The following is an 11,864-nucleotide window of genomic DNA, read 5'->3' as shown; positions in this document are numbered from 1 at the left end:
TATTTTTAAATATTATAAATTATTACAATATATAGTATAATATCCTCTTTTTTTAGGAACAGTTATTTTTTTATTTTATGTATCAATGTTTCCGTCTTGTTTATTTGTTTTATTAAACCAAAAAAACCAATCTAACCAATTTTGGTCATTCAAATATGCAGACCAAAACAAACTTGTTTCAAATATTTCAAGATGGCAGCACACATCCTTCCGTAGTCTGGTGAATTGCTGTTATGTTGAGAAAATAGATTAAAATTTTATCAACTTTTGTTATTTTCTATCATTATTGTATTTAGACTAAACTTAAGAAAAAATAGAAGAGGAGAATTAAGGAAAATATACATTAAGAAAATTATAAGGAAGAACTCAAAGCCATTGAGCTACAATCGATGTTTATATCAAACAGGAGGCATGAGAATGAACAAAGGAAATGTAGAAACTTATTGTTTAGGCACGGGAGAGATGACATCTCCTGAAAGCACGGGGTGCTGACCATCCTTTGTTTACGGTTAGGGGTAGATTTTGAGAAAGAGGACATCAAAGAAGAATATAATTTGTTTGTTTTCTCTACCTAGGATTTAATTATATTTGTAAAAGTAGCTATTAATTTAGTTAAGTATCATTGTGTTTTGATTGTCTGGAAAACCCACCGAGAGGTAAAAGTAAATAATGTTATATAATTTAAAATAAAATTCTCATATCTATTTAATATTTAATTTATTCATTTAAACCTTGTAGTCATCAAAGGTATACTTTAGATCTGAGAATAATAAAAAAACTATTAAATTCCCTTTTATTTATTTAAATAAACCTGGAATATTACAATATATTATTGTGACTAGAGTGTTAAATTTATTTGCAATTAAAAGTTTTAAAATTTAATGTGAATATTGACAATAATTCGACTGAAATTGATGACTGAGCCAGAATTGTTGTAATTAGAAGAATTATTGATGTGAGTTGTAAATTTGTATTTAAGATGTCCTTAAGGATGGCGGAATTAGCCCAAATGCTAAACTTTTGATGAAATATCTTTAAAAAATAATAAACAGTCTCGAGAAAGTGAAAAGATGATATATAAACTTAATTTTTTTTTAGGAAAAAATTCTTGATGATGGAGGAGGAAAATTTATGTTTATATCATGTTTCATATTCACGTGATAATGATAATAATCATCCCAAATATGTTCAGGTAGGTTCAAATTGTTTAATTTTTGTTGAATATTTAGTTAGTAATTTTTTTTATAAATTTCATAAGAAAATTATTAAACCTTTTTTGGTTCAAATCTTCTTAAATAAGAGTTGAATTAACACTGTAGGTTTAACATAGTTATGAAATGGTGGAATAAACAGTGAAATTTTTATTATGTATTATGATTACAGTTACCTTTGATCATAATACATAATCAAGGTCTTACCAATCTAAGTATTTCCAAATATTATGAACAAAAAGCCAGCAATTGTTTTGACAAATAGTGAATTCCTAGATTACTAAAATAAACTATTACTGGAACACATTATCAGTAGTTAACTGCTGCCCTGGAGAAATTAAAAGTTGTCTGTTAAACCAGATTTACTCTTGTCAATTTTAGTGTTTATCCTGTGTGAATCATCCTTAATATACATGTTTCAACTTGTTTACTGCTGTACTTTTTGCGTTTATGTTTGAACTATGTGTTGTGAAAAATGTTTTCTCAGAAAAGGTATAAAAGAATTATACATACGGACAACGATTTTATTTCATACAATATACTTGCATTCTTAAACTGAATGCATGTATTTTATCAAATAGTCGAGTTAAAAGTTGTTAGTGTTTTCAAGGAGAAAAATTGAAGCTTTGTTTATGTTGGAAGAATGATCTGAAGAATGTTCTGAGAAGTATAGAAACAAACTAGAATTATTTTGCATATTTGCTTGTAAAAGTAATTCTGTTTATTAAAAAGTCATTTGCTTCTGAGAAGTTTTGAACAGTTAAATAAAATATATATACAGATATCTGACTGTAGAAAATAAAGGCTGGTACATTAAGCACACTATGTTGAATTTCGATGTTTCCTCCTAAAATTACATTTGAAAAACCATTAAAAAACTAGAGTAACCTAGCATGTAATCGTAAGAACATAAAATACACCAACACATACAGCATTAGCACGCCATGGTTTAACCTAACATAAAAGTGATATGTTTATAACCATGAATATTGAAAAAAAAAACAACAATAAACTATAGAAATTAATAGTAATACCCTGAATATTCCTTATGCAGATACAATAAATATCCAGGATTAACTTTAAAAAAAGACAATGACTTAGAAGCCAAGCATTCTACCATAGGGTTTCAATCTAGCCCGACTGGATTATATGTGGCTATTTACATTTTTTACTGCACCTGTGTTCTGGATAAATTATTTGTTCTAGGAACTGTTGACAGGACTCTGTCACAAATAAATAAATAACAGTTGGTAAAGTATTATTTTATCATTTATCTTTGACAATTTGGTTCAAACAAAAATGAAAGCTGATCTACAATTACCACTTTTGATGATTCTTCCACAATGAACATCAAAAGTGTCCAATGTAAATTAGTCATTAGACATGCGTTCATTAACTAGAAGTCTGGAGAAAGTAACATTCTCTAAATTTTTCGTATATTTTATGTTATTTTCAATATTAAAAATGATGAAGAAATTTGTTCAAGGTAAAAATTAGCTCATCTAAATTTTATCTTTTATTTTTATTTTTAGGATTTGATGAAATTAAAGCGAAAAGACATAGTTAACCAACTATTGACTTCTGAAACAGTTATATTTATTTGTGGGAATGGACTAACTATGACTAAAGATATAATGAAAACTTTAGTTCATTTGATTGCAAATGTTAAGGGTATGATTAGTTGATACATATTTTTTTCTTTAATTTATTTATTTCTTACTAACCTATACATTCTAATGTATTTAGGAATTTCTGAAGAAGAAGCAAATGATGTTGTCACATCATTAGAAAAAAAAGGACAAATTGTAAAGGAGCTTTGGAGCTAATATTTATTAAGGCTGAAAATGGCTAGCTTCGTATGCATGAGTATTATGTTTTGCTTTTACAGTTATCAACAATTTCATTTATTTATTTGAAATTTAATTTAATGCATTCAGTAACAAATTATAAATCGTGGCATCCTTATGTTCCTCTCATTATTTGTTTATTATTTTTTTCCTTAATCATTATTAAGGAATTATTATACTATTTTTTTTTTTTAATGGATGTTTATTTGTTTAAAATATTTTGCATTCAATTTTAAAATTTTGAAAAGATCTGTTTTTATTAATTGGGTATATGTTATTATTTTTAGACCCAAATACTTGAAATAAATTTAAAATGGGAAAGGACATTATTCTTTTCTGCAATAGTTATTTTATCATAATTCTTGGTCTAATGAATTTACTCATGTCTAGTTATCTGTCTTCCCCTGATTCATTAACCCTGGTGGGTCTGTACACACTAAAATGTCTCATTTCAGTGTATATTGTATTTAACATTTAATTTGATTGGTTTTATTATTGAACATTAGAATATAAATATTCACCACTTGAACATAAATTATATAGAATAGTAACAGTAAGAAACAGAGTTTGGAATATTATTAATTTATTTCAATAAATTTCCCAGTAATAGTTAAAAATAATTTTTATTTTTAAACTTGAAGTACAACTGAAGAAAGATTTTTTATTTTTAAAAATAAGAGATATCTATTATAGAATAATTTTTATTTAAAAATATTAATTTGTAAAAATTATAGATCAGCTGTTAAGCAACAATTACTCTTTCAATAAATTTTAGTTTAATTTTAATTTTTTAAAACAAACTAAAAGTTTATGGATTAATTCGATTGTTACTTAAGGAACTGATATTTGGCGACACAATTCAATTGAAAACATTTTTTGCAAGAATAGTTTTTGAATTTACATTGAAAATTGAAGGTTGGTATAACTCCTGACAGAACATAGTTTTTTGTCAACTCTGGATGAACTGGCATATACAATTTGTTTATTTTTCTTGGAGCCTTTAGCTTGTGAAAATTCACCTTCACAAAACCCAACAGGTTTTTTGTTTTAACTACAAATGTTTATGCTTCTGTTTCATGATTTCCTTATTATTTATTATTCAAATTGCATCTGCAATAAAATGACCAGTTCTCTGTAGGAAACAGACTCTGTTTTTCCCAGAATGGTCCATTTTGTTAATAATTTGAAAGTTTCCTAACTCAGAGCATTTAGAAATGTTTTGCATCTAAGGTCCTCAATCTTGAAAAAATAGGCCGAAGGGCCGATAGAGGGATGCTGTGGTGCAGGATCTACGACAACTGAGAATCCCTGTTACCCCTTACAGAAGAGAGAGATGGTTGGCGGCTGTTAAGCAGGCCAATAGCAGCTTCATGGCCCTGTTGTGCCAATAAAAGTAGAAGTCTTGTAAAAATGCTTATTTGCTTTAAAAAAATTTCCATATGAGGCTTGGCATACTCCTCACTTATTTTGGAGAGAAAACCTTGTAAATAATTTTTGACAATACTGGCGATTGTTTCTCCACTCATCTTTGGAATTATTTTTGAGTAGTTGACTTCAAGCAATTAATAGAAAAATACTCACCTTCCTACTTCAGGGATTCTGTTTTTTTTTTATTTTTCAATACTCTCTGGCCAACTTTGTTGTAAAGATCCTATTCTTGTCGCTATTTTTGTAATGTCCTTCCATAAATAAAACAATTAATTAAATTCAAATTATCGATCAGAATTTAATTTAGAATCCAACATATGGGAAAAATCCTTTGCTCACCGTTAGTCATACTGTGATCTCCCACTCAAAATCGATACATTTCATTGATGACAGCTGATACATCAGATCATTAACAATTGATATTCTCTTTACCACAGGTAGCCTAACTTTTGATTCTTGACATCAGAGTTTAGTATAAAACATGATGCATAACAAACTAGATAGATTAGCCAATGTTTAATCTATTAAAGAGCCACAAGGGACTATAGTTGTATGTTTTCCTAATCTTGTTCCTACCTATATCAACAAACAAGGTAGAAAGATCTTTATGTTTACCAAATTACTAAACCTAACTTTTTAAAATGTCTTTTATACTAATCATTGTACCCATTATTTATTTTTTTAAATATAATCCATACTATGTCTAGAGCTTTCATTTTCAAATGTTAGCCCTTTTCCCACCTCAATTACTTTCAATGTCATTTCTAATTCTATTAGCAGTAGTTTCACTATGGAGAATATCTACAAAGACGAGGAGATAAATTTTTCCTCTTCAGCTTTGAGGACAGGTGCCCATAATATCCACCAACACAATTACCCACGGCTGCTTATTATCACGGGGATACATTAACTCCCGAGTTGGTGTGTTAGATAGCTTATTAACCTTCTGGCATACCTTACAGCAACTCACATATTGGCTTATATCTTGATACATTTCAAGTCAATGTAACCTGCCAAATCTTGCGACAGTTTTGTCAATACCCAGGTGGTCTGACTGCTGGGGATCATTGTTTTCGAACAATATATGCTCCCGGAGATTGCTTGGAATGACAACCTTCCATTCTTCTGAGGGGCTTCCGATTCTCTCTTTATGGGGTTCTTTCAGTGGTACAATAATTGTCTGTTCTCTATCAACCATTCAGCATGATCTGCTGGGAACTTGGGGACATGGTAGAATATTTGGTTATACCATTCATCGGACAGTACTTCTCGGGTTGGAAATGTGTTAACGGAGGCAATCATGTATGTAAAGGTATGTGAAGTCATGATCACAGTGATTCTCGGGGAATACGGGGGAGAAGGGCATTAAACAGGAGTGTTTTTGTGTAATTCAGGAATTGGAAGAAGATACATAGTGCTATACATTATGGTTTTCAAAGGAATTAATATGAAGTAATAAATTACATAATTTTTAATTGAGCATCTAGTTTTACTAATTTGCCATAATGTTTCTATGTCAGTAGATATTTAAGGATATATTCCGTTTTATTAAATAAGAAATGTCGGTCTGTGTTAACATGCTGGAGTGCAATATTCCTAATTCACAGAATCCTAGAGAATTTTCTATGTCTAATGTTCTCAAGGTGATATAATTTATAATGGAGTAAAGTTCGTTCAAATTGGAAATTATTGTAGCCATGTCCAATGTATTAATAATTTTAGAGGCTCGTTCATTGTTTTTATTCAGTATTAATATATCGTTCCGAAAGGTTTCTATTAATTTTTTATTATATATGATTTGTAGTTTTCATAGATGGATATTTTATTAAATGTCCATAGGAGAAACATCATCATTTCCATACTCTTCATTATCTGAAACAGATAATGTTAATGATGTTTGAGGCTTTGTTTTATTTTTATAATTTTTATGTTTTTTTTTAATATTGTGAGAATGAACTAGGATTTCCTTATTTCTATGTTTTAATATATAAACAGGTTTGAAAGGGTTTTCGTTCTTATTCCTAGTTCTAACTTTTTTTCTAAACTTCCTGACATAGGTGTTATCTGGGACTGGGATACTAGCATCTTCTCTATTTTGGTTAAGAAGCTCGGTTCTTGTTTCTTTTTCAGTGTTGATTCTAGTTTTTATTTGTTCATGTATTAATTTTAAATTATTGTGATATTGTTCTACTAGTTTTTCGGTTATAGGGGCTTTATTTTCTTTACATTTTTGTGTTCCACAAGTAATTTCATTCGAAGTTAAGTTTTATTTTTGGTTTAAGCTATTGTCAAATGCAATTACCACGAGCCATAAACTCTTTTTGAGTTTTATATTTGGTTCAGTTTCTATTAAATTTCTTAATGTTTCAATAATTGTCGAGTGTTTTCTATTTAAAAGTCCTAGTGAGTTTGGATGGTTTGGGGTGATATAGTAGGGTTCAATCCCTTGGAAGCTAAGTAAATTTTCAATCAAGTTATTTTTGTATTCTCTACCATTATCTATCTTTATTCTTTTAGGCGAGGGATACAATTTTAAATACTGTATAATTACTTCCAAGACCCGTATGGTATTGCAGGCATCAGCTAGTCGATCAAAAAGACGTTTGGAAATGGTATCCATGTTATTTTTGTTCATAGTGCAGAATATCAATCATGAGTTCCTCAAATGGTTTATCTGGAGTTGGTGTAACACAGAATTTTGTCTTTATTGACTATTTGGTTTTTCTAAATACATGACATTTATTGCAGTAATCAGTTATAACATCTTTCATTCGAGGCGAATAATAATCTCTTTTGAGCTTCTCATAAGTCTCCAGCCTTTCTCTGTGGCAAGTTTTACCTAAGTGGTATGTGTTTATAATGTATAACTGTTCGTTGGGGTTAATGATGTCTAAACATTTCTTTTTACACCTTTGTATTTTTACTGATGGATAATTTTCCTAAATAGTTTGACATAATTTTAAGAAAATACCTTCAAATTCACTACGACCAGTTTCGATATTTGGTTCACAAAATATGCCGTATGTTGTGTTTGGTTTAATGATATCTAACAAGTTTTCATTTAAATCATTAATCCATGGGTAAGCAGTTTCTATATAGTACCTAGTTTTATTAAAAGGCCTTCCCACAGGAATTTTTTTTTTTCCCTTTGAATAAAAATTTAAAACTTTTATATGTTTATTGGTTTCTCCTGATCTATTATCCAAATCTGTTGGTTGGATGACTCTTGAGAATGCACTGTGGCGAGACTGCTGGTTTCTAATTCGTTCTCTATTGTTATGAGCTGGAGGATCTCTATTTCCTATATTGTCGAATTCCTCAAGAAATTCTTCTAGTTCGTCTGATGAAGCCAAGGGTATATTAGATGTTTCTTCTAAGATTCTATATAATTCCTCATAATAAACTTCCTCAATGGCATTTACCTCATGTGGATTTCTAGATAATGCATCAGCAACATAATTAGTTTTCCCTTCAATGTGCTTTATTTTGAATTCAAAATCGGAAAGCTCATTTCATGAGCCGAGCATTGGTGTTTTTCATTGTAAATTACCAAATTAATGGTTTATAGTCTGTATGTATAGAAAACTTTTTCTCATAGAGATACGGTTTAAAATGATAACATGCATACACTATGGCTAATAACTCTTTTCCATTTGTAGAGTAACGCTGTTCTATATCTGTTGCGGGATACAAAAGCAATAGGTTGGTCCTTCCCTTCTGAGATTTGTGATAACACTGCACCAAGCACTACTGAACTGTTGTTTTAGTAGATTAAAAGCTTCCTCATAAAATGATGGACAAATTGTTTTTTCATCAATTCAAAGGGAATGAGTGAGAGGTTTGGGCCAGGTTGGGCATAAGTATGAATGAATTTACGGTAATACCCCGTCATACCCAGTAATTGTTTTATTCTTTTATGTGTTGAAGTTAAAGGGAATTTTTCGATAGCTTTAGATGGATTGGTTTTTAAACCGTCTTTAGATGCTATATAACCCAGAAATGGGAGTTCTGTTTTTAGGAACTTTGTTTTATCTAGTTGAATGGTAATAAATGTTGGCTTAGTTTTTGGAAAACAATTTTTAAATGCTGTAGATGATCCTCGATATTTTTAGAAAAAATAATTATATCATCCATATAGACTAAACAGTTGGAGGTATTGCTTAACAACATGTTCTTTGCCCTCTGAAAGGTTGGAGGTGCATTAATTTATGGCATTTGGAAAAATTTGTAATGACCAGATTCAGTTGAGAAAGCAGTTTTTTCTATGGATTCCTCATCCATCTCAATTTGGTGGAAACCAGATGCTAAGTCAAGATTGGAAAAGATCTGAGCGTTATTCAATTGATGAAGAAGGTTTCCAATATTTGGCTATGGAATCTTATCTGGTATGGTCTTCTGGTTAAATTTTGGGTAGTCAATGACTATTTGAATTTTTTTTTTCCGCTTGTATGGGTTTTCTTTGGTACTACCCAAATTGGTGAATTATAGGAAGATTTACTTGCTCAAATTATATTAGATTTTATTAGTTTGTCTATTTCATTTGATATGTCTTCTTTAAATTGGTGTGAATATCTATAATTTCTGCTATAGATAGGCTTATCATTTTTTAATTTTATGGTATGTTTTAATAGTTCAGTTGATTTAAGTGGATCATTTTTATAATTGTTATGTTTAAAATTTTTTTTGGATAAGGATGATTTTGATGCCCGTACAATCGTTCTAAAAAAACAAAAAAAACAATCATTTTGTATGTATAGCATTCTGAATGTCATCAATATCAGAAAGTCTTTGATGATTTAAGAAATCACAAAGTTGAAGATGTAAATTAGCCTTAGTGTGATAATTAGTTTTGCGGTCTTGTAATTTCATTACTGTTTGTGGGAATGTGGTCTTTCTATGGAAATGGGCTAAATTCCTCTTTTTTCTATGGATTCTTTATCCATCTCAATTTGGTGGAAACCAAATGCTAAGTCAAGAGTGGTAAAGATCTGAGCATTATTCAATTGATTAAGAAGGTTTCCAATATTAGGCAACGGAAACTTATCTGGTATGTTCTCCTGGTTAAATTTTGGGTAATCAATCCTCTTTTTTCTATGGATTCTTCATCCATCTCAATTTGGTGGAAACCAGATGCTAAGTCAAGAGTGGAAAAGATCTGAGCGTTATTCAGTTGATTAAGAAGGTTTCCAATATTAGGCTATGGAAACTTATCTGGTATGGTCTTCTGGTTCAATTTTGGGTAGTCAATAGTTAAATGATCAAAGTCCAGCAGACACTTTTTAAAAAGTGATTTATTGCAAATAAATGATTACAATAATTAGATGTACAAAATATCTATAATAACTTAAGGATAGACTAAGAATGAGAACTAACATGAATATAGCTTCGAGACTGAATGCGGAACAGAACAGCTTGATATCGCCAATCTGAGGGGGTATATATCTATTCAGATGTGGTGAGTTTGCAGTTGCTGATGTATTGGAATTTAACTGTGTAACTTCTCCCTCCATAAGAATGTCGCTGTCCTCAGCGAAGTTTTGTAGAAAGATTCGGGGCTGAAGATATCATGTCAGTACTTATCTCTGCTGATGGGCTAGATTTTTGACAGAGCTGACAAAGTTTGAAATAGCTAAAAATACAAGTTCTGTTTTGAAATATAATATATAAAACAAATAGTGTAAGTATTATAACAAATAAAATAAATATTACATAATTATTGGAGTTGAGAGGAAGTTCATTTATTGTAGACAATGGTTCAATATTAATATTAGCTTTATGTACATCATCAAAAGTGAAATTGGTATATTGTTTATTTAAGACATTTGATAATGAAGGAAATGATATATAGCTAGTCTAGGATAATTTAATAATTTTTCGGTATTATTAAGATACAATAATTGGGTTAGTTTTGAATAAATGGTTACATTATTGTTAGAATTTGATATAATAAGTTTGTTAGTTTTATAAACAAGATACATATTGATAATGGGTACAAATTTTACAAAAGGGTTAGTATTTCTTAAAACTAAAAGTTTACAATTATTTAAATCTTTTTCATTAACAATTTGATATATACAATTATTTTTAATAACAGTTACATTTTTACAATAATAATTTTCATTTAATAATATACATTGTCCATTGTATAAGATCTCATCATTTCTAATGATTAGGGATGGATGTTCATTTATTGTTATAATTTCATTATTTTGGGATATAGGATAGGAAAGAAGGAAAAATGTTTCATATAATAGTGATTTTATAGGAAATTGAATAAAGTAAGATAAGAAGGTATCATGAAGTGAACAGTGTACAGTTGCTAATTGCCATAATATACAAATATCATTAGAGATTAGGTGTGTTTTTGTTTTTTCTGGCTATAAATTCTATTTTTTTATAAGTTAGTATACTGGAATGTAATATATTTAATCTACAAAATTCTAAACTAGTGTCTATATCATTTATCTTATTGTATAAAAGCATTAATGTATTAAACAAAAATAAATATTGTTGATTAAATTCAAAGATTGTAGTTTCATTAGACATCGTTTCGAAATAGTTACTAAATTTTAAATTGTTAGAATGAATAATTTTTATGTCTTTATTGAATTCTTCTATTAGTCGTTTGTTTACAGATAATTGTTTTTCTACATTATGTTCCAAATTATATTCATTATTCTGTACTTTTTCTAAAATTGAATCATATTTAGTTTTGTCATTTGCGTCCATGTTACCTGTAATCCATGAAATTGCTGTGCCTGGTCCATTAATGAGTCCTCTTTTATTTCTATGATTGTTGGGTTGTAAGTGTTCTAATTTAGATTGTGTGTATCTTAAGTGTATTTTGATTAAATTTATAAGGGAAGTGTCATTATGTTTTGAACTAATTTATTGTAATGATTTCTTAATATTATTTAATTCTGTCTGTAATGGTTTAAGATTAATGTTGTGCATGTAAGTGTATGTATTGTTTATTATAAATGAGTCTTGTATCTTGAGTGGCATAATTCCTGGTGATTTACTGATGTCAATTAGTTTATATGATGTGACTGGGATGAGAAGTATGAATAGTAGGATCATGGATGTAACAAATATAGAATTATGGTTTAGTATTTTTCCGAGGTCTTTTGATTCTGTTAGGATGGACTTTGAAAGGGGTATTCCGCTTATGTTTGCTAGTTTTATCTTTATCATATGTGATAGGAAAATATTTAGGTCGGTCTTTTTTATTAAAGGTTGTTTTTAAGTAAGCGTTTTCTGGGATTGATATTTCTGTTTCTCTGGAAAGATTTAATTTATTAGTTCTTGATTCCTTTTCTTTTTCAATTTTATCTTTTATTAGTTTATGTAATAAATTTAATTTTTCTAAATATTCATT

At 29.2% G+C, this 11,864-nt stretch overlaps 1 protein-coding gene across 2 annotated transcripts in view; it reads left to right on the top strand.

Annotated features, from left to right (window-relative positions):
- LOC106681556 (methionine synthase reductase) overlaps window positions 1–10,574 on the top strand; it is a 21,777-nt gene extending 11,203 nt beyond the window's left edge. The window contains exons 8-10 of one of the 2 annotated variants that reach the window (XM_014421912.3): window positions 1,099–1,192; window positions 2,744–2,882; window positions 2,958–10,574. In XM_014421912.3, the coding sequence (XP_014277398.1) occupies window positions 1,099–1,192; window positions 2,744–2,882; window positions 2,958–3,037 (313 nt within the window). In that variant the 3' untranslated portion in view covers window positions 3,038–10,574. Of the gene's footprint in view, window positions 1–1,098; window positions 1,193–2,265; window positions 2,518–2,743; window positions 2,883–2,957 lie in introns of those variants that run through there. The other variant, XM_067053303.1, reaches the window with a different exon arrangement.
- Window positions 10,575–11,864: the final 1,290 nt, after the last annotated feature.

The sequence above is a fragment of the Halyomorpha halys genome, unplaced genomic scaffold, assembly GCF_000696795.3.
Source record: "Halyomorpha halys isolate HHAL.00 unplaced genomic scaffold, Hhal_1.1 Scaffold348.1, whole genome shotgun sequence".
Classification (NCBI taxonomy): Eukaryota; Metazoa; Arthropoda; class Insecta; order Hemiptera; family Pentatomidae; genus Halyomorpha; species Halyomorpha halys.
Note: the sequence above shows the minus strand (reverse complement) of the source record. Positions and strands in the feature narration are given on the sequence as shown.